At 38.7% G+C, this 24099-nt stretch overlaps 1 protein-coding gene across 1 annotated transcript in view; it reads right to left on the bottom strand.

Moving 5' to 3' along the window:
• Positions 1 to 4804: 4804 nt before the first annotated feature.
• cog3 (component of oligomeric golgi complex 3) overlaps positions 4805 to 24099 on the bottom strand; it is a 31826-nt gene continuing 12531 nt past the window's right edge. The window contains exons 8-23 of the mRNA XM_057851657.1: positions 23319 to 23399; positions 23202 to 23245; positions 23001 to 23127; positions 22706 to 22797; positions 21840 to 21979; positions 19112 to 19272; positions 18894 to 19002; positions 18699 to 18817; positions 14911 to 15000; positions 14201 to 14321; positions 13838 to 13926; positions 13598 to 13732; positions 10178 to 10253; positions 9926 to 10053; positions 6566 to 6664; positions 4805 to 6408 (exon numbers count right to left, since the gene is read on the bottom strand). Of these exons, the coding sequence (XP_057707640.1) occupies positions 6379 to 6408; positions 6566 to 6664; positions 9926 to 10053; positions 10178 to 10253; positions 13598 to 13732; positions 13838 to 13926; positions 14201 to 14321; positions 14911 to 15000; positions 18699 to 18817; positions 18894 to 19002; positions 19112 to 19272; positions 21840 to 21979; positions 22706 to 22797; positions 23001 to 23127; positions 23202 to 23245; positions 23319 to 23399 (1641 nt within the window). The 3' untranslated portion in view covers positions 4805 to 6378. The remainder of the gene's footprint in view (positions 6409 to 6565; positions 6665 to 9925; positions 10054 to 10177; positions 10254 to 13597; positions 13733 to 13837; positions 13927 to 14200; positions 14322 to 14910; positions 15001 to 18698; positions 18818 to 18893; positions 19003 to 19111; positions 19273 to 21839; positions 21980 to 22705; positions 22798 to 23000; positions 23128 to 23201; positions 23246 to 23318; positions 23400 to 24099) is intronic.

The following is a 24099-nucleotide window of genomic DNA, read 5'->3' as shown; positions in this document are numbered from 1 at the left end:
ATCATAGAACGGCGAGCTTGCGTCTGATTGGTATAATGGTCTCATGTGATTATTGTTGCGACATCTCATTGGTGAAATTGGTAGAGCTACTCTTGGCATCACTGGCAAAAAGGAATCTATTACAGTATGTAGAACAGGAAAAATTTAATGACTTGTGCAGCCCAAATTCGCGGAGTAAGAGTAGCGTTTTTTCTTCACAAATCTACTCAAGTAAAAAGTATGGCTGAATAAAACTACCCTTAAAGTAAATGTAGCGCAGAATATGTAACTACCCACCTTTGAAAGTATCATGCAAAATTTCCACTTTAATTTTCATAGCCACTCTGAAACAACAGAATCAGTTCACTTTAAAATCAAATCGCTGCAACGGCATAGAAATAAAATTCCATTATCTTTACCTTGACTTCTTAGCATCCAACAGTCCACCTAAAATCCCAGAGTGCTTGAACTAAAGCCGTCAGTGCTAGTCCTATCTTGCAACCTTGTCGTAGCAAACTGTGGATATCCATTCTTTTGAAATATGTCAAAGCACTCATTACTAGTCTTAACTTGGGCTTCTGTAAGGCACCAAGCAAGAGACACAGCGATATAATCAGCATAGTGCCTTACGACCTCGGCTAGCAGGCACTGACATAGCAGCTTCATCATAGCAAACTGTGGATATACTGCTTATCAAATCTGTAAAACAATCTATGGTTACACTGATCAATCCTGATCCGTTTGGCATTTGGCAAGGAAGCAAGAGACCAGTTAGCCTGTAAAAATCCATAAATTAAAAAGCTCCGCTTCTGAGAGAGAAAAAGTAACATCTTTCGCTCAGAAAACACAGTAATGCTAGGGTCAAAATGTTCAATATGATTATGCATGGTTACAGAAATAAATTAACATGGTGAGGGCGAGATATTTAAAACCACATTTAGAAGAGATTAAGTGTTAATCTGTAAATATCAAGAGCTAGTTGGTCAATTAGCCAAGGATGGCAAACAGCCATTAGGTCAATTGTCGGTTTAACATTAATAGGTATTTATCAGGACAAAGGTGAAGTCACTGAGCTTTGGCATTTGGGTCATCTGAGTATTTAAAAATAATTTAAAAGAGGAAGCTTGAAGCTACCTGATTCTATTCCTAGCAGACGCAAAGCAACTGAATCCTCCTGATGCGTGTGAATGTGATTATATGTGCGAAGAGCTTGGAGTGGTCGGACCACAAGGAAAAGACCAGTGGGATCTGTCATGTCCCATCAATGTTAGGCTGTAGTTACCATTTTTACAGAGTGAGAGAGCAGATTGTCTATGGAAAAAAGCATCATGGCTTGGAAACAGAAGATTGAGCAAGAAAATTGCTTGATATATAGTGAATGTTTTCATCGAGACGAAAAGATATTTTAAATGTCAGAGTGAATAATTGTAACCACAATGTCAAAAGAATGTAACAAAATGGAAGTTTCTTGACCCTCAGAGCATTCAAAGACATAGGCAAACACATACAGTATATCCTCCTATAATGAAGTGCTTGGTTCCTCAGACTCTCAAGGAGAAACTACTAATAAAAGGTATAGTGCTTGAAACTCAATGTGTTTGCTTCAAACCTCAGAGGAAAATAATGATGTTCACCTTTGATTGAGACGACAGTGAGGTATTCATTAGGTATAATTATCATGTAGTGGTGTACCAAGAGGGGGGGGGGGAAGCTTGAGGGAATTCAGTCTCATTTTTACATGGAAACAAAAATCATGTTATAGGAAGGAACTGATTTTTACACAGCGAAAAGTTATTAATCTATTAAGAATGATTGAATGAATTTTTATATTTGGGGGAACTTTGCTTTATCTTACGAAGGAAAAAAAGCAAATTTCAGAGAATGTCAGAAAAAAAAAAAAAGAAACAAGGAAATAATGCGACAGAAATTATTGGTCTTATGAAATGGCCGACTTTTTTCTCAATGTAACATGAATTCTATTTTTCCAGAAATAAAAACAGTAAATTGCAATTTTGAGAGAATAAATTCAGAACATTACATTTTTATGAGTATATTTTATGAGTAATACAAAGATAAATGATTTTTTTTTTTACTAGACAAAAATGTTGTGATCTAATAATGAAGTTTAATTTTATAACTGCAAGTGCATTTTTTCCATTCAAGAAGAAATGAAACCTTGTAAAAAAAAAAAAAAAAAAGTCACAAATTTAAAAAACTATTAGTTTGTATTTTTATGATTTTTCTCAACAAAAAAAAAATGTATAGTAAAAAAAAAAAAAAAGGGGCCATTTTAAACTCTAGAAGTTTGTTGACAACATCCAACCAGAGTCCTCCACTCTGGCCTACATAGCTCCACTCATTAGGACACTGGCATTGAAACAGTAGAACAAAAAATTCACAGAGATTTTCCCTATTAATTAATTTTAAATAATTGGAAGTTCATTCTTTCACATAGTCGTACAAGGACATTTTGTGAGAACAGGAGCACATCCTTCGAAGCTACACGCATCCTGGATCATACTTGCACTGGGAGTCACTAAGTCAGCTGTGTGTGTATGTGCCTTTATACACTCTTATCTCACGGCCATGCATTAATTAGCGATGATAAGGAGCTAATCAAGCGTGGGAAAGATGAGTATCTTGTAGCTGCAAATGAATTTTTTTTAATGGGGTGACTAGAGTATTAGGACTGAAGATTAAAAAAAACATGATTGAAAAACTTATAGTAGGTCATCTAATAATATGTTATCTTGTTGTAATTGTGAAGAGTGTCAAATGCCGGGATACATAAGTGACTATTAAAAGCTTTGGAAATAAATGTGTTAATGAGACAACTGTCACATAATGATTGTTTATATTTTAACTGAGGGCTTGTCGGCGTGGATTAGCTGTTTTATGGATGATTTTACTCTTATGACTAATGCAGTGCTTGCTTATTTTTAGACCGCAATTAAGCAAGCATAAAAGGGTTATAGCGACAAGTATGCGGTCTTTCTTGTCACTTTGTAATTTTAATAGACACCAAAATAGTGCAGCATTATGTGAGCCAGAACGTGTTCTGTAGAATCCACTATCCATTATCATCTGTTAAACACAAAGTTCACCTTTTTTTTTTTTTTTTTTTTTTTTTTTTTAAAATGACTTTGATTTTGGAGAGTTTTTGTATGCTGGTAACATGTCTTCTAACTTCTATCTTCAATTAATTTAATGAATGCTCGTTTCGTTGCTGCATGCTTGCTAATTGGCGAGACATTGTCCTCTTTTATTAGTATTCCCTTAGTGAGTCTTTGCTGGAGAATCAAAATGACGATCACAGCGTTCATTCTCCACATCGCATTTCTGTTACTTGGCCTTGTAATTCAACATTTCATCATTTAAAAAGCCATATTAATGGAACGGCGGCTGTCAAAATATTTTTCGAGAAAAGCAAATCGACAATTCTCACCTGACAAGCGAAAACACAAGATATGTTTGCTTATGTAGGCTGCATTTCTCTTGGCCTTTGTACAACAGTGTAATTGTTAGGCAGCTATGCGGCCAAATTAGTTCCCAGAATTTGGAATAAAAGACAAATATGTCCATCTCCCAGGCAACAATTGCAGCAGCAGTGTTGAAAAATTGGAAACACTATGTAAATTCACCGCCAACGTCGTGTCCGAGGATATTCTCATTTAAGCGTGATTGACAGAACACAGAAGCAGCGCTCTAATAGCGATTGCAATTCCCCCCCCCAAAATTGAATGCCTGCCGAGAAGGAATGAAAATAAAGAACAGTGCCTAATACATCAAAGCGCATCAAAGAAATACCACGACATGATGTAAACATGTCCCCGAGGTGTTGTGGTATAAGGATAGCGAATGGATGACTTCAGAGTAATGTGATTGGAAGCTTGAGATCATCAACAATGTAGGAAATTTAATCACTGATTTAAAACTTGATTTTAACCCATTGGCTGCTACCGACAGCGACAGACGTCCAATCCATTTTGACAATGAGTTAATGGGATGGGGATCTGTCCAGCTTGAGTAGGGCCGTCACAATTAATCGCAGTTTAATCGATTATCAAATTCATTGACAATTACAGGCTATTTATGGCAAAAGACTTGCAGCACATTAGCCTGTAAAAATCTATATATTAGCTGGACTGAACTGTAGCCGCAGCTTTGAAACCAGGTGGGGGGACCTTTACTCCTGTACTCTTATAGTCTGAAGATTATAATATTTTGAATTCATTTGGTCATTTGGAGACGTTGACCTTTGAGCATCTTAAAATAATTTTATGATTTACTAATATTAATATTTAAGAAAAAAATGAATTTTGCTGCATTATTTTCAATTTATGGTTTGTTTGTTTTTTTTAAATCAAATTTGGCGTCCTTGAAGGTCTCCGAAAGCGCTTCCAGTTGAATTGTACCTTTTTTTCATTCATTTTCCATGCCGCTTTTCCTCACAAGGGTCGTGGAGGTGCTGGAGCCTATCCAGCTAACTACGGGCAGTAGGCAGGGGCCACCCTAAACTGGTTGCCAGCCAATCGCAGGGCACAAGGAGACATACCGTTGACGCACACACTCATACCTACGGACAATTTAGAGTATTCAATCAGCCTACCATGCATGTTTTGGGGCGTGTGAGGAAACCGGAGTTCCCGGAGGAAACCCACGCAGGCACGGGGAGAACTGTGAGGCAGATGTGCTAACCACTCAGCCACCGTGCCGCCTGAATTGTACCTTTGTCACATATATATATATATATATAATATACATATATATATATACACATACATATGTATATTTGAAATTAATTGAATTAAAAAAAAAAAAAAACTTGTCAATTAAAAAGCGGGTAAACTGTAAACATTCTCCAATTTCTGTAGTCGTTGATGAAAGCAGATGATTATCTTGGTAACGGATAAAACTGTGAAATAAAGGTAATTGCAAAGTTACCTAATATTTACAGACAATTCCAAACGATAAATTTAAAATTGCACCCCTGGATTGAAAATTTCAAAGCAAAATAGGATTCAAATATACTTTTAAAACACTGCATTAGGGAAAAAACATGACATCGTCGTGAAATGACTTTTCTTTCGATTATTTCACCTTTGACCTTCATGCAGAAAAAGTGATATTAACTCAGTGGCTGCCATTGATTGACATCCAATCTATTTGAACTGGGAAGTCTTGCAGCGAACGAGCCCGCCCAGTTCAAATGGATTGAACGTCTACTAGATATAAACAAATTTGAATTCACAGCAGAAGTCTGAAAAGAGCCACGGGATTAGTTTATTATTATATCTAGTTATATATATATATATATATATATATATATATAAACCCAATACAGGTTTCAGTTTTAAGAGAATTTGCTCCTTGGAGGCGTTTGTCATAAAAGCATGAAGAGCTGCATTGCTTAGCTCCAGCTGTGGATTTTGAGTAGATTCAAAGGGCAGGAAACATCATTACCTTGTTATATCACGTTGATATGTCAGCTAAACCGAAAGTGTCACATGACAAAGACCTGACGAGCCTTAGTCAGGGGGTTTGGGGCACAAAGGCGTGCAGAGATCAACATCCGCTCCGGACCGCCCGGTCCCTCCGCACGGATTACGGACTGTCAGTCCGAACAAGGTCACGGCGCAGGTGCAAAATGGAAACAGTGCGTTTGACAAGTGGACTCCCTATAGGGCAGAGTCTCATTAGCCACTAACATTCAAATTCTATTTATCAAGAAGCTTTTAATCAGAATATTCATAAATATTACAACTGTACATATAATTGATTCCCCATCTAGTAATATTAACTTTAAGCTTAGTACAAAAGAAAATCAAGTAAAAAACATAGCATGTGTCCTTTTTACATCTGTACATATTTTTCCATGATCACAAACCTGAGTACTTTGTAGCACAGGCAAAATAGTGTTTTTTTGTTTTTTTTTAATATACATTGTAAGCACTGTGCTAAAATATGCAAATCAAAGGTTTTTGCAGCATTTTTCCCCCGTTTTTTTCCTCCCAATGGCCATCGAGGGAATCGGAAGGCGAGCTGCCTGACTGGCCGTTAGCTAAATGACTGATGAACAGCCCTCCAGCTCCCCTATTCACACACCCAAAGTGTCCTCGTCTGAACACTCCAATATATTCATCCCGCTGGCCCAGCACCATTTTTGTAAGCAAGTACACTTTATCCTTTACTATTTGCTGTTAAGTGAGATGCGACCCGCTTCTTTTACACCTCCATGTTTCAAACTAAGCAAAATTGAGAGATCTCCACACTTGCCGAGCAGCTCTGCACACTAAATTTTTGGCTCTTTTGGGCTGTATCGGCTCCAAGTGTAGTTCCTGTCGCCCCCTCAGTCTCGCAGCTGAATGTACGACATCACAAGCAGAAGCCTTCAAATCATTACTTATTCACAGACAGCAGCAGGTTAATCTGAGAAAAGAAAAAAAAGAAAAAAAAGAAAAAAATTGTTTGTGTAGCCTATTTAAGGCGGTGCAAGTCAACCTGCTCTCAGCACAAATGAGAGATGCAGATGCATTATTAAAAGCACGTCTGGTGTGGGTTCTCTTCAGTTCACCGGGGTGTGTACCTGCTCTGCTGACGGACATGCGATGATTTGGAGGTCTTCGCCACTGTATTCCTCCTGGAGCAAAGTGTGTAGCCTTTGGAATACCTGCTGGATGTTATTCTGTATTGGGGGGGAAAAAAAACACCGTATTTTAAATATTCATGCAGACAAACATGTTACGACACCCGGCTAGAAAGCCAATACGAATTTAATGTACTGAGCAGTATAGAGACAAGACGCCTCCACTGATTTGATCATGTATTAGCCATAGATCCAGTTGCATGGGAGAGGTGTAAATAACCAATTCCATGACGATGCAAGACGATAATGATTTTTCTTGGATAACAACATTATATTTACTAATATTACAAAGCCTGCCACGATTCAATTCCAAGCGTCTTCAAAACGATTTAAAACAATATTTATCCATAAAACACAATCAGTTACATTTAATCTAAAGCACATATCTCAAACATGTAGCTTGAAATAGTCTGGGCGAGTGTGGGCCACACCAAATATTACACAAAAAAAGTTACAAATAATTTTTTTTAAAAGTACGATATCCAGTCTTCTCATTTAAAGGTGCACAACTCAAGGCCTGCGGGCTTGATCAGGGCCAACCATTCTGTGTGGCTCTTTATGATAAATCATGGGCATCTACTTCATGTTCAAATATAATTTCAATACTATTTGACAAATATGACCAAAAAAAAAATAGCAGATTTACTGCTTCCCCAATTTTTCCAAGTTTAAAATATAATTTAAAACAAATTGAAAAAAAATGTACCGTTTTTTCCCCGTCTTTGTTTAAAAAAAAAAAAAAAAAAACAATGAAAGAACTTTTCCAATTTTGTGTATTTTTAGAACAAATATGAATAAAAAACAAATGAGAAAATATTTTAGCTGCTACGAGACTCAAAAAAAGGGATTTGGACAATTTTTAGGTCTCTAAATGATTCAACTTTGGCTAATGAATTTACTTTGGCTTACAGATTGACAGACAACCCTAAAAACTGACATAAGTTTAGCTATTTTAGCTTGTTCTGTAGTGACTAAAAAACACATCTGCACTTAACACTTATAAATATCAAGTAAGGGGCCGCAGAATACTGTCAAGTTAGCCGCCCTTGGCCGTATGATGAAACCCTGAATTAATGAAATTCAAAATATATGTACACATATAATATTTTTTGACAATTTTGTAGAAGAAACCTCTCTCAGGCATCTTTTTAACTGAACAGCGTACCTAAAAAATGGTGATATGAATCGATGTTTTGTGCCTCTTATAATCACAACACATGTTTATTCAATTATGCTTCTGTTTTGTTTTGTTATGCATCCTCATTTGTCAAGTCTGTGTTTTCTGTCCATCCCTTAAACCAGGCATGTCCAAAGTCCAGCCCGGGGGCCAAATGTGGCCTGTGGTCAAATTTCATCCGGCCCCCAGCCTCTGTCATAATAATCATTAACGTCTGGCCCGCACACAGACTTAATAAATTGGTCAGCAGTACTGCTACCAGCATATGAAGTAGCTTACACACTAAATGCTGCTCCTCATTTACCGACTAAAATGCAGCAGCACTCTAAGCAACAATACCCCGTGTGACCCTTTACTCCCAATTTTCTAAAATGGCGACAATCAACAAAAAAAAGAAAGTTGACTGCGACTGCCGACGCTCCAAGGATAGGTGGAAATTGGACTATTTCTTCACTAAAATATGCAACAACTGTGTCTGCCTCATTTGCAAAGAGACAGTCGCTGTTTTTCAAGAGTTCAATGTGAGGCGATATTACCAAACAAGACATGCTGACATGTACGAAAAGAATACAGGGAAGATACGTAGCGAGAAATTGAAGTAGCTTGAAGCCAGTTTAATTTTACAGCAGTAGTATTTCGCAAGAGTCGAAAGAGAACACCACAAAGGCTAGTTGCGAGATTGTTGAAATTATTAATTTAAAAAAATTAGGGCTGCAGCTATCGATTATTTTAGTAGTCGATTAATCGATGAACTATTTAGTTCGAATAATCGAGTAATAGGATACGGAACATGAAAAATTACAATACCTCAGCTGGGCCTTAAACTTACATCGCAAAAGTCTGCTAGCTTAAATGCTATAAAACGCTAATTTTTTTTCTTTTTACAATGCTCTTGACAAATGGTTCAGACACATATTCCCACAAAAAAACAACAACAAAAAAACTGCTAAATATACCAATAAACTAAATTATGAATGCATTTAAAAAACATTAACTCAAACTTGGCTTATGTTGGTATTAACAGGGTGCAGCTGGATTCAGCCATTTGAAATGAGGCAGGCTAGGGGGCAGTGTATCACTTTAATTAAAAAAATACTCGAAGCAGCAAAATTTAATTCGGATCTTTTTTCTTTAATCGAATACTCGAGTTAATCGATTAATCGTTTCAGCACAAAAAATATATATAAAGCAAATGTGATATACAGAATGGCTCGCTAAAATTTGCTTAAATATATTTTTCTACGTAAAGGACATTAGCCAAGGTTGGCCCCCCACATTTTTACCACACCAAATCTGGCCCCCTTTGCAAAAAGTTTGGACACCCCTGCCTTAAACCCTTTTCTGTCCGGCTGCATGTTAAATCAACACCACAATATAAACACGCACCAAGGGAGTATTTCAAACTCCCACTGAGGCACAGCTCTGCGCACAATTGGGGCATTTTCGAAAATTCAGCATCGACACTATTGTTTGCGTATCGGCCAATTGGAATACATTCTAACTGAGAATGTTTCAGATTGGTACCCTGTGTACTTACAGTATTTGATACGGAAAATTTGAAGTCTTTGATAAACTACTACTGTACTTGCAAATCGTACACACCCTCATTCAGTGCGATAATTTGCACTTCCAATTGTGACTAAATTGTGTCCTCAATCAGCTCCTTCACTTCCATTGGCAGAAACAGACGTTCAATCAATTTTGACATGGAGGATCATCGCGGTCAACCTCTCCCAGTCAAAATTGGACAGCATTGGACGTCTGATGCCATCAATGACAGCCAATCAGTAAAATAAAAAATATTAAACATGTAAGCTACTATACTGGCATTGACCTAGGCTAGCTTGGGTCATATATTAAAGAAATATATAATATCTCATTAATTATGACTCCACCAGCGAACTATCCACCTGAAGAGCAATGCTCCTTCTGCTTTGCCAAACTCATTAGCGCCTCTTTTCACTACAGTATTTACAGCAGTGCGACTAATGTGATTAAGTGAAATATGGTAATGCTCCACCACAGACGACTTCAAACTGACTATAGCTCTAAAAATATTACATTCTTTTAAACGGCGGATGATTAAAGTAAAAAAGAAGCTCCTGCTGTTTTAAGGCACACACCCGCACAGGCTTGAAAAGGATGAACTCGGTGTCTCTGTTGGCCAAGTACAAGGACATGCTCTGCAGCGTGCTCGGCAGCTTGTTCTTCATCACCCGGTAGGTTGCCATCACTAGATCGTTGATCTTTGCTGAAAAGAGAGGGGGGAATAAAATCAGGAAGAAAATACAGACATTGCCTGGAGCGTCCTCAGTACACGGTGAGACAAGACGCCGCGAGACGCCCGTGGCCTTTCCCCAAGCCCTCGAACTTACCGGGCTGAGCCCACGGCTGCTTGGACAGCGTATACGCAGGGCCGCCATGAATGGCCGTGTTTTTCAGCTCTGCAACCTGTTCCGATAAAAAAAAAAAAAAAAAAAAAAAAAAAACAGTAGGGATGAATGATTTGAAAAAACATTAATCTGATTTCTCTAGCTGCTACTGCGATTTTTGAGTCAATTCACTTTCTTCACATGTAGTGTTAGTGCAAAATGTGCAAGGAATTACGTCATTATGGACACTCAAATCTTATAAAGTCATTTTAATTTTTTAAAAATTGCAGTGATTCTTGCCGTCTTATATATCTGAATGTGGTGATTAAGTTTTACAGTGTGTAAAAAATTATATGTCACCAAAAATGTTTCATCTTTAATTTGCACAAATCGTAGGGGAAATACATAGATTTTTGGTTATTGACTAACTGTATCAAACAAAGGCTGAGGGGTGAGCAATATGGCATAAAATTATTATCATGGGATAAATTAAATCTCTTCACACCGATATCTATTGTGAAGTATTTCTAAATGTGTCAAAATGTAAATACGGTGGTAATAAAAAGTATCTGAACCTTTTGGAATTTCTTACATTTCTGCATAAAATCACCATCAAATGTGATCTAATCTTTGTCAAAATCACACAGATAAAAAACCTGTCTGCTTAAACTAAAACCACACAAACATTTATAGGTATTCATATTTCAATGAGGATAGTATGCAAACAATGACAGAAGGGGAAAAATAAGTGAACCCTCTACCGAGGGAGACTAGACTAGGGAGAGCAATTGAAACCAATGTTTACCAAACAATTTAAGTAAGCAGCGCGGAACGTCTGCAGCGGCCCAATGCTCACCCATCAAACGGAATTTCGTTGTCATCTGTTGTCATCTTGTGAGAGCTGGTGTCAATGACAAATAAATCTCTGAATCTAAAGGTGTGTGCCGAATCACTGATGAGTGATTTAAAGCTGCCCTGCCCACCATAAAACACACACCTGGTAAGAATTGTTTGGCATTGCCTGATGTGCATCATGGCTCGGTCAAAAGAGCTGTCGGAAGACCCGATTAAGGATTGTTGATTTGTATACTGCCGGGAAAGGGTACAAAGCCATCTTTAAAAGTCTAGATGTTCATCGATCGACAGTCAAGTAAGTTGTCTACAAATAGAGAGAATTTGGCACTGTTGCTTCTCTCCCAAGGAGTGGCCATCCACCAAAGATGACGCCAAGAGTTAAGCGTAGAATACTCAGAAGTAAAAAAGAACCTTAGGGTGTTTGCTAAAGACTTACAGAAATCACTGGCACAGTCCAATATCCCTGTGCACAAATATGTAAAACTATAGCCAAGAATTGTGTTCATGGAAGGACTCCACGGAGGAAGCCACTGCTGTTTAAAAAACATGGTTGCTCATTTAATGTTCGCAAAAAGGCACTTGGACACTCCAGATCAGTTTTGGCAAAATATTTTGTGGACTGATAAATAATAATAATAATAATACATCAAACTTGTATAGTTTATAAGGATGTTTTGCAGAAAACCCTGAAGCAATCTGTCAGACCGTTGAAGCTAAAAAGAGGATGGATGCTGCAACAAGACAATGATCCAAAACACAGAAGTAAATTAACTGCAGAATGGGTTCAGAAGAACAAAATACATGTTCTGAGGTGGGCAGGTCAAAGTCCAGACTTGAACCCCGTTGAGATTATGTGGCATGACCTAAAGACAGCGATTCATGCTAGATATCCCAGGAATCTTGACTGAACTACAACAGTTTTGTAGAGGAAAAATGGGCCAAGATTAGTCCTGATCGATGTGCCAGACTGATCCGCAGCTACAGGAATCCTCTGGTTGAAGTTATTGCTGTCATTGTTTGCATACTATCCTCATTAAAACATGAAAACCTATAAATGTTTGGGGGGTTTTAGTTAAAGCAGTTTTTTCATCTGTGTGATTTTGACAAACATCAGATCACATTTGGTGATTTTATGCAGAAATGTGAGAAACTCCAAAAGGTTCGGATACTTTTTCATACCACTGCATTTCGTGTTAACTCATTAGCTTCCAATGATGGTGATAGACGAACAAAAGTTGCTCTAAAAATGAGCTGTCATAAATGCATAAATCGTGTTATTACCTCCACCAGTAGGTGAACACTACAGAAGCGGTATGTGTTCGGTTCTGTATGTTTGTGTTAAAGATATCATTCCTTCTATTTGTTCTTGAGTTATTAAACTTGCAGGATATACAGTAACACAGAAAAAGTGATAAAATTTTGGGTAAAGGTTAAAGGTCACAAAGATCAGAAAATGTTTTATATTAGTTTGTGCTTTACATTTTAGCTGTAGATCTGCATTGGAAACAAAAACTATGTCCAGAAAAATGTTGAATGTATGAAAATAAATATTTTGTAACCACAATATGTACGAACCAGTGTTTTCCAAAGCAAAAGCAGAATATTTACAGCCACACCCCCATTTTATTGAATATTTTTGTTTTTCCTTGTTACTTTAAAATTGTGCAAAAATTCTATAAATAAATAAATAAATAAAACTTAAAAAGAGAATATTTGATATCAAGAGGCTCAAAAATGCATTTGGACATTTTTAAGATTAATAGACTGTCAAATTAGCTATTACTTTAATCGTTCAGTTGTTGAATGATCATTGTAGCACTACTTTTTATTGTGAAGCATGTATGCTAATTATTTCTTTACCAAGCTGTGGGTTTCCACATCCTATGAACTATTTTGTTGCCTTTGACAGTGATAGACGTCCACTCCATTTGGAGTATGAGCAGTCCAAATGGATCAGATATCCAAACCATTTGGACTGCTCCCAGTCCAAACGACTTGGACGTCTATCTCCGTCACTAGCACAGTTAAAATGGATTTGATGAATTAAAAGGGGCCAAAATTCGTATATTTATTTGTGTATTAATGTTTTTTCGCACAACAGATCCTGGGTCAGTCAAGCGCACTTGAAATAAAAAGTGGCGTTAGTGATTTCAGTTTTTTGCATCGTCAAAATTCACCATTTTGATTTAAAATTGATTAATCTTTCAGCCCTGAAAAAAGAGTTAGGGACAGTGTAGGAAATAAGCACACAATCATGTTTACAGAGTCAAAAGGATTAGCTCTGAAACAGACACTATTTTGTTAGTTTGACAATTGAACAATTGGTGTTGTTTGAAGGAAAAAACAAACAATGGGAATGAGCCGGGTGGGTGGAAATGATTTGAAGGGAATTGTGTTGAGAGAAAACAATAGGGGAGCATCACAAGTGCACATCCCAGCTGAAGGGAAGACATTTGTCTGCCGTCGAGCGAGAAAGGTGTCAGTCCAAATGGATTGCAATAAAGTTAAAAGCTGTGTGCTGAAGGTCAGGACGTGCCGTCTCCGCCTGAGGCCACGTCTGGCGGTTACCTTGGTGAGAAACTCCTCAAGGTTCCCCGTGAAGATCTGAGTCTGCTGCTGAATGAACTGCTCACAGCTGAACTTCAGGTGCCGGTCCACATCTTTCTTGGAGTCGATGTAGTGCTCTTTTATCTCGGGGGTTCCCTGCGGGGCAGAAAAAATTACGCTTTTCAAGGGCCGGCTCCCACGACGGACGCTGAATGGCATGTTGAATTAAAGGAAGGACAAAAGGAGGAAATAAATACAAACCTCCAACAGGAATTCCAAAATGGCGTTGTGACTGTTAAGCCGGAAGAATTTAGGAACAGCCTTGGGGTTTAGGATTTTGAAGGCAGCGTCTTGACAAAAGAGCAGGGAGAGGAGAAAATCAGGGTACAGCATCGGAGTGCCCTCTAGTGGCGTAAATGAAAAATGACCTTGAATGAAGGTGGCGGGAGGGGCAAACCTGCCCCCGAGAGCCGGCAGTTAGCGTACATTAAGGTGTTGGATGACACTGTAATTTTCAAATTAATTGTTGCCACCGGTGCATGTGATAGGCACAAGTTGCTTAATGAGCATGGGAATGTAATGACGGGCTTTATGGAGCTGAACACCAACGTTTAATTATCTTACCTCGCGTTTTCTTCAGGTCCAGCGAGATCTCCTTGATGGCGAAATCAGTGTGAAATGGAGCGATCTGTTCGCGCATGATCAGCAGGTGCTTGATCAGGAAAAGCTGCCCGTCTATTTGCGTCTGCCGAACACAAGCGGACGTTAAAAAAAAAAAACAGCTACATAGTCTAACTTTCCAGGCAGGCTAGAACATAGAGAGCACAAGCAGGCTCGGAGATGATAAGGAAATTCCACTAATTAATAACTTCTGCACCGGAGCTAGAGAGGGATAAGATTCTGCGGGGAGAGGGACATCTGAAGCCATTTATTGCTGGGCTCGTTATTGAAGATTGGGGGATGAAAATAGGAGGCATGGGGAGGACACTCGTCATCCCAAATTGATGTGGCCGCATTAATTCCAAATGGTAGGTTGAAAGGGGCCAGTCAGCGCAGATATTAACAGCAAATTTGAAGGTGAGAGCGGCCCATAAATAAGAGGACGCTTGGCTGAACAGTCTGCGGAGCATAATAACGCCGCCATTACAATAAACTTTAAATGACACCCCAGCTGCTTTAGTTAAGTACCCCATTGCCGCGGGAAGTTCTAATGAAATAGAATTAGGAGGGTAGTCGGCGACGGCGTCCAAAAGACTGTTTCCAGCTGTTTTTATAATAAGACAAAAATAGGGGAAAAGAACAAAACTTCTCTTGAGCGAGTGAGTGTGCCAAACCTTGTTCTTAAGGATGCTATCAGAGGCACTCAGCAGGGACTGGATGCAAGCAGATAAGGCTTCTTGAGATAAACCTTGGAAGACTGCTCTCTGGAAAAGGCAACATAATGGGGATGGGAATTGGGAAGGAAAAACAAAAGATGTGGGGATATCCTTTTGCGCAGATGCCCTACCCTCCCGATTTCCCAGAGAGCCTGGAAACGGAATCCGAATAACAGATTGAAAATTAAAACAAAATTAAAGATAAAAAATTATTGTGTTCTGGTTTGTCCTCTCAATACATTAAATCAGACATGTCCAAAATGCGGCCCGGGGGCCAAATCCGGCCCGTGGTCAAATTTCATCCGGCCCTCAGCCCCTGTCATAAGATCAATAACGTCTGGCCCGCACACAGACTTAATAAATTGGTCAGCAGAACTGCTACCAGCATATGAAGTAGCTTGCACAGTAAATACTGCTCCTCATTTACCCACTAAAAGGCAGCAGCACTCCAAGCAACATTGACCCGTGTGATCCTTGACTTCCAATTTTCTAAAATGGCAACAATCAACAACAACAAAAAGTTGACTGCGACGGCTGACGCTTCAAGGATAGGTGGAAATTGGACTATTTCTTCAATAAAATACGCAACAACTGTGTCTGCCTCATTTGCAAAGAGACAGTCGCTGCTTTTAAAGAATTCAATGTGAGGCAATATTACCAAACAAGACACGCTGACATGTACGACAAGATTACGGGGAAGATGCGCGGTGAGAAATTGAAGCAACTTTTGAAGCTAGTTTAATTTCACAGCAGCAGTATTTCGCAAGAGTCCGAGAGTCGAAAGAGAACGCCAGTTGCGAGATTGTTGAAATTATTAATTTAAAAAAATAATAATAAAGCAAATGTGACACACAGAATGGCTTGCTAAAATTTACTTAAATATATTGTTCTGGGTAAAGGATGTCAGCCAAGGTCGGCCCCCCACATTTTTACCACACCAAATCTGGCCCCCTTTGCAAAAAGTTTGGACACCCCTGCATTAAATGATTCTGTTTAGCGGGGTTGAAAAAAAAAAAGTTTGGACGTTTATCGCTGTCAGTGGCAGCTAGTGAGTTACACGTCGGAGGAAACTGGAGTAATCATAGAAAGTTGAAGCAAGGACATGAAAAACCAGCAAATGCCACTCAAGAAAACTGAAGCAGAGTTTTGAATCATGAACAGGCTAACTACTGTGCTGCCCCGAAGGCAATCTCGATATTACCTCATTTATAAGAATCTTTTATCCTCACAGAATGAACAACATGAATTACCTTAAGGGGTTGGATTAATCTAATATCAGACATGTGGGGAGCCACAGAAACTAGGGGGAACTGATTACAGTTTTCTGTCCATCATCGATAGATAAAATTCCTGACCTGTTTTTTACCCATGAACAACAGCATGCACTTTTATAATCTACTCAATCTTGTTATATTGTAAAACGCCTCTGAACCAACTTTTTCTTTTTAAATTGCGCATGCCCTATCCCCAAAAAAATTGCAAAGTTAAAAATGTTTCTTTTTTTCTACACGTTTAACTACAAGTACTAAGTATCATCCTTTACCAAGATATAAGATGCAGCCGCATTTTTGCGTTACAAAAAGAGAATCACAAGGTTCAAGGAAATTGATTAAAAACATTTCTGGAAAAAGAACTACTAATTTAAAGCTAAAGCTGCGTTCAGACCGGACGCACTTGTTTTTCGTCGCGAGATGGTTTACCACACAAAGTCAATTTAATCTCGTGTTGAAGCGATGGTCGACACATGACGGGCGAAACACGTCCGGCACCAGTTCGAACAGATCAACCGCGCCCCGTGATGTCGGGCGTTCAAATTTCGCGCTGCCGAGAAGATGGCTGAGCTGATCTTTATACGACAGATCTCAGCAACGACGAGTAAGGAGCCCATCAAATATGTTTTCTCATTCATGTGAGCTTCCTCAACATCCTGTCAAAAGTCCAAAGAAAGAAAGAAAAAAAAATAGGACTACGAAAATAGTCCAAATATTAGGAGATAAAATTTGCTAACTTGCTATACTACAAGAATACATTGTAATATTGACATAAAATTCGTAATATTACGAGATTAAGGTCATAATATTACAAGAATTGAGTCATATATTGTAAAATTAAAGGAATAAAATTATAATATTACACAACTAAAGTCGTTTTGTTGCTCATGTTAACGTAAAGTGAACTGGAAGTTGTTTGGTTTCACGGGCTGAGACTATTACCGACGTAAGGTTTTTACCAACATAAAACTACTTTTGCTGTAATATTAGGAGAGAGGAGTAAAATTACGAAACCACGTAAAGGTTGGTATGAACACAAAACAGCATTTTGTGACGGGCGTTAGGGCGAGTGACGCGATGTCACGCGAAAAAATGCGTCCAGTCTGAATGCATCTTAATTTTTTTTTTTTTTCCCACATATGAATATCTTTCCAAGCAGGAATAGTCTGAATGTGAGCCAAACGTGAGCATTCACTGTACAATGGGTATCTGACAGAATTAACTCAAAAAGGAAAGACTGTAATGAGGCCATCTAGCGGCCACAAAGCAATTACAATAAGGTTTCGATATGAAATACCAATACAAATTCCACTCTTTCAAACATTAACATATATACTAGTAAGTGTGGCAGACATTACAACTGTAAACATTGTGCTGGGGTTCTAAAAGTATGAAAATATAAAAAAAGTGCATTTATACACTAAATATTAATGACCGCGATATCTCTGCGACCGCTAACGCGATCAGCAGACAAGATCGGTTATATTTATTGTGATCGATCAATCACCAATCCCTTGAAATTCATTGAGTTGATTGACGTGCCTTAAACAAAAACCCTATCCAATAATTGAATGCCTTTGTTGTTGTTAGAATAACTGTAGGGATTCTTAATGTTTGCTTGATGTATTCAAGGATTTCATGTGCAACAAAAGGGCACAAAACTTGATTGCTCACACAAACAGATGTGGAAGCTGATCTACTAACCGGTGTAACTAGGATGGCCTCTGCCCAACAAGCAATAAATTTCACCGCTCAGTTTATTTGCGCCTGCTAGAGTATGCAAATATATGGATTTAGCACTACTTGTGATGGTTGATGTATTTGAATAAACCAGCAGGAACAGCAATGTCAGTGTCACTCATGCAAAATGAGAGGCCACCTAACCTCCATGGTGTTAAGACGTTCATTCACAATATCCTGACAACAAGTCAAACCTCATTTTTACACGACTCACAACATATGCCCAATCAACCTTCTCATACACTCAAAAAATACCGCTATATTCAAACTTCTAGAGCAGTAAGGCTCAAATAAGACAGCAGGTGCTGAATAAAATAAAGATCAGCTAACTTAGCACTTCCACAATTACTTTTTTCCCTACTGTGTCATATTGGGGGCACTCATGGGATTTTCATAACACAATGACACTAACTTCCCACAAAAAGGGGGCCAAAACAGAAAAGTCAAGGAGTAAAAATCATCTGTCTTTTTTCAGGCTTCATCATGAATGAGTATCCATTTACAGTAAATCATAAGACCAAGACCAAAAATATTTTCAGTTTTGGTGTGCCACATATTGGTTTAGTGGTTTAGTTTGCCAAAGTACAGTATATTGTATCTATATTTAATAGGAATAAAGAGTTGTCTATAAAGTTTATACTTTCAAACCAGTTACCAACTGCGTGCAGCATCTGTTAACACATTAACCATGAAAGTCTCGAGAGCGTCTCTATTAATTGTCCGCAGAGTACTCACATCAATACATCTGTACAGCTTGGACAGGCATAACAGCGTCCGCCTGACCGTCGGGTACCACATGCCATGCAAATCGGCAGGTGAGACGGATGCCTGCATACGGGAGGGCTCTGTTTTCCCTACGAGTAAATGTGAAAAAAGGTCAGGCACGTGATTCCGCCGCCGAGCATGTTTAATTAATGCACCAACACGCACCCGCGTTACTGTTTCGCCTCCCGTCTGACTCCTCCAGCTGAACATCGGAAAAGCTGGCCGCTTGAGACGTTTGCTTCATCTCTTCTTCCTTCAAACTCTGAGCGATTCTCTGGTGAGAAGGACACACGGGAGTGACACGACGCCATGCATTTTCTGAGCACAGAGTGTTACGAGCGCAATTTACAAGCGGAGTGTGATGGCTTCCTGTCTGGCCTCACCTCCATCATCTCCAGTTTTTCGGGATAGGCGAGATCCCCCGGGGCGGGCTTGTAGCCGGTGATGTCCGTCTGGATGTAAATGTGAGTCCTGTAGACGAGTCTCTCCTGCACGTCCTCCAACATCTGCTTGACCAGTGCATCAAAGGCTCCCAGCTGGCCGGCTGTATTAAAACGCACATACAGGTGCTTTGAAAATTAGAGGATTGTAAAGATCCAAATTTCATTGGTTCAATTAAAAAGTTAAACTCAAACATTTAACAGATTCAGTACACTAAGTGAAACTTTTCAGGATTCTTTCCTTTCTAAACTCAATGGCTGCCTTTGACAGCGGTAGACGTCCAATCAATTTCGACTGGGAAGGCTGGAAGCGACCACTGTCATTAGCAGCTATTAATGATGACAGTTCACAACAACAAAATCATTCACAATCAAAATTCCAAGTAATTGGAATAGAAATTAGGTAGGAATAAGTTTCATAAAAAGTCTTTTCACGGGCGTAATATTTTTAATAAAAATTTTTTGACTGAAGATTAAGAACTTCTCTACAAGATTTTGAACTTAGATTGAACTGAGATTGAAGTAGTTGTAGTATTCCAGAATATATAAGAGTTAGGTTATAGTAAATGTACCAAATAAAATTAATACAATTCTTCTTAATGTATCACACATTGTATGGCCATTATATGCAGTAACATAAAAAAAAAAAAAAAATTGATGGAGACTGTCAGAGTTATATGTTAAATGATGGAGACTGTCAGAGGTATTTGTTAAAATATTACTTCATCTATACATATGCATTATGATTTTTTTGTCATAAGGTGATTTTCAGGGTTTTTTGTAGTAAATATGTATTTTTGTAATTTAATTTGTCATTAATGTAAATGTCAAAGTTGTTATTTGAATAAGTACTGTTGAACTGGACTGCATCATACTTAATATATAAAATGGAAGCAGACAATCACATAAAACGCACACCACCACCCAATTACATTTTATTAGATAATATTAGCATTCTTAATGTTTTGGCTTGTGTGTGTTTATCCACAACCGAATAAAATCTGAGGCGCTTTGATTAAAGCGCAAGACAACACCTAGTATAAATTACATCCACATTAAAGACATTTGCCCTACTGTACTTTGAACAACTAAGTATTTAGTCAACCACCAATTGTGCAAGTTCTCCTACTTGAAAAGATTAGAGAGGCCTGTAATTGTCAACATGGGTAAACCTCAACCATGAGAGACAGAATGTGTGTGTGTGTGTGTGTGTGTGGGGGGGGGGGGGCAGAAAATCACATTGTTTGATTTTTAAAGAATTTATTTCCAAATTAGAGTAGAAAATAAGTATTCGGTTGGTCTGGCTGTCAAAGAGGTCTAACTTCTTCTAACGAGGTCTAACGAGGCTCCACTCGTTACCTGTATTAATGGCACCTGTTTTAACTCATTATCGGTATAAAAGACACCTGTCCACAACCTCAGTCAGTCACACTCCAAACTCCACTATGGCCAAGACCAAAGAGCTGTCGAAGGACACCAAAGACAAAATTGTAGACCTGCACCAGGCTGGGAAGACTAAATCTGCAATAGGTAAAACGCTTGGTGTAAAGAAATCAACTGTGGGAGCAATTATTAGAAAATGGAAGACATACAAGACCACTGATAATCGATCTGGGGCTCCATGCAAGATCTCACCCCGTGGCGTCAAAATGATAACAAGAACGGTGAGCAAAAATCCCAGAACCACACGGGGGGGACCTAGTGAATGGCCTACAGAGAGCTGGGACCACAGTAACAAAGGCTACTATCAGTAACACAATGCGCCGCCAGGGACTCAAATCCTGCACTGCCAGACGTGTCCCCCTGCTGAAGAAAGTACACGTCCAGGCCAGTCTGCGGTTCGCTAGAGAGCATTTGGAGGATCCAGAAGAGGACTGGGAGAATGTGTTATGGTCAGATGAAACCAAAATAGTGCTTTTTGGTCGAAACACAGGTTCTCGTGTTTGGAGGAGAAAGAATACTGAATTGCATCCGAAGAACACTATACCCACTGTGAAGCAAGGGGGTGGAAACATCATGCTTTGGGGCTGTTTTTCTGCAAAGGGACCAGGACGACTGATCTGTGTAAAGGAAAGAATGAATAGGGCCATGTATCGAGAGATTTTGAGTGAAAATCTCCTTCCATCAGCAAGGGCATTGAAGACGAGACGTGGCTGGGTCTTTCAGCGTGACAATGATCGAAACACACAGCCAGGGCAATTACAGGCCTCTTTAATATTTTCAAGAGGGGAGAACTTTCACAATTAGTGGTTGACTAAATACTTTTTTGTCCCACTGTATGTGAGTATACAAGCTGCCTATTTCTTCCTCTGATAAGGGAGAAATTGTTTTAACACAAAAAAATGACACACCTTATGGGCACAGCCATTTTGTGATGTCAGTTATACGCATGCAAATACACACTAATAGATTAGAGCACAGGTGCACGTGAAAGGGCGGGTAATCCGGTATACATGAATTTGAATGGCTAAAATAGTAAAGGCACTGATAAATGTCAGCCCCCATGTAGGGTAGCCACTTCCTGAAAATGCTGACTTTTTTTCTTCCACTATTACACATCAGAAAAAGAAGTTCTGCGTTTTTGTTTTTTCTTCAATTCATTCAACAAGATTCTTTCCACTGGGATGGACGTAATAAGGGTTTTGTCTTTCAATTTAAGTTTGCCACCTACCGTTGTGGTGAACGTGGTCTTCCAGCATCTCGGTTTTAAGGATGCCACAAAGCTCTGACAGCGTTTCCAGATGGATGATGTGGATGATTAGAGGGCGCAGAACGTCGTACAGAGACAAACACAACTTCTCCAGAAGCTCGCTGTTGGACATTCAGACATCGTTTAAGCAGCTTTGCTGCGCTTAACTCATTGGCTGCCATTGACAGCAATAGATGTGAAATCCATTTGAACTAGGTGGTTGAATTGGCACGAATGAACGTTCGTTCATTTGCTGCGAACCGTTTGGATTGACAAATTCATTTAAATTCAAGCAGACAGTTGAAAATAGCCACATGATTGGTCGTTTAGCATCGTCAATGGCAGAAAAGAGTAGAGTTAAATTGTGAATTTTTAAAAATTGGGTGTACCTAATGAAAATAGTTTTTAATCATGCCACCTTTTCTTAGAACTATCTTAATTTTACAATATATATTTCATTTAATCTTTAAAAAGTCTTGTTTTAAATCTAAATTAGGGTACAATTTCAATTTAGAGGAAAACTAAATGCAAATTTTACTTTCGAGAATCTTTATGAGCCAGCATGCGTCAAAACACAGAATTCCGATTAATATGGTGTTAGTGCAATAACAAAGAAATTGATAAATATTTCATTTAAAATTCATCTCAGTGAGCTAATATTTAGTTAAACATTGCCCACCTGCTGTCAGACGAAATCAAAATAATGATGTGCTTTGTTGCAGGGATGCGAATGTCACGTGAGCAATTCCGGAAACCAATTTATTTTGTATTTGTGATAATAAGCATAGCTGTGGGTTGTGTGTGTTATGTTTCAAGGGACAGAAAAACAGTGAGGTGATGCTACTCACTCAAGTTTTGGTGTGGGCCTGGAAAAGAACTCATTGTAAAGATGATGCTCATCCTGGCACACATGAACCATGAAGGCACAACCGCTGCGGACCTGCACACACAGGGGAAAAAGTTCATTTGAACCCGCCAACAACACAAATGTCTGCTGTCGGACCCATTTATCATGTCCGCTGACTCATCAACACGCCGGGAAAAATGTTTAGGTTAAGCCTCGGCGCGTTCTCGTCTGATGTGAAATGTCATTGCAATGCTTTTAAAAAGGGCAGCTCTGCTTTGAGCTCAGTCGGGCCTCACCAGGGCACAGTGATCTTTGCTGTTCTGCTGGGTCAGATCTGTGATGGTGGAAGTAATGCTGGGACTGAGGAGCTGCTCTCTCTGGTCCAGGTAACACTGGTGGATTTCATCCAACAGGTGATGGTATCTGAAAAAAATTGATTCAGTTAGGTAATGGTATAATTGCATGGAAATGTATACATTAGTATGAAGATCACTCACTCTGGAATCTTGGCTGCCCGCTTTTCTATTTGTTCTATAAGTGACTGGAAGTAAAAATTAACTATATTTTCAAACAGTTTTAGTAAAACAAAAATTATGAAAAATGCGAAAACTTACTCGAACTTTGGGTGCAGCTGCTCTAAATCTGACATAGTAAAGTGTAAAGGCGTTGTCGGCATTTGCCAAACCCATTGGATCCTGAACAAGTACAGATGTCCTCTTATATAATACAACAATATTAATGTTCAGTGATGCCTTGAGACACAAAAGACCCAAGTTAGGAGTTTGAGATAAGATCCTCATTTAGCATTGACTGGAGAGCATAAAATTGAGATATGAGTACTGCACGGTTGCAGTGAACTCAACTCAGTTTATAATAAGCAACAATTATAGCAGAAAGGGAAAAATTTCAGGGAGCAGAGGGATTAAATATTAGTACAGGTAGTCCCCCGCTTACGAACGAGTTCCACTCTTATGCCTGCGACGTAAACCGAATTTCGGCGTAAATCGGAATTAGCCCTTTAAAATAACTATCCAAAAAGTCCAAAAGTATTGTATTTTGTTTAATGATGAAGGATACACTGCCCTTTGGTGGCAGCGTTGGATCTGGCTGACTGTTGCCTTATGACTACGGTTGGGCATCGTTTGAATTTGAACGGTTCCGGTTCCACATTTCGATTCTGGTTTCAAACGATTCTTGATTCCAATTCTTTTAATAGTCAAGGTAAAAAGAAATTGCAAAGTTTATATTAATTTCTTCTCTCTTATTTTTTAAATTAAATGAACTTTCAATTAACTTTGGTATGAATTTCTCATAGGGCTATTTTAACTTGTATATAAGTGTCAGTCTTTAACCTTGAATATGATGAAGTTTCTTTCCACAGGAGTGCACTTTCAC

Source organism: Corythoichthys intestinalis, chromosome 12 (assembly GCF_030265065.1).
Source record: "Corythoichthys intestinalis isolate RoL2023-P3 chromosome 12, ASM3026506v1, whole genome shotgun sequence".
Taxonomy (NCBI): domain Eukaryota; kingdom Metazoa; phylum Chordata; class Actinopteri; order Syngnathiformes; family Syngnathidae; genus Corythoichthys; species Corythoichthys intestinalis.
The sequence above is the reverse complement of the archived record's forward strand: the minus strand, read 5'-3'. Positions and strand labels throughout refer to the sequence as shown.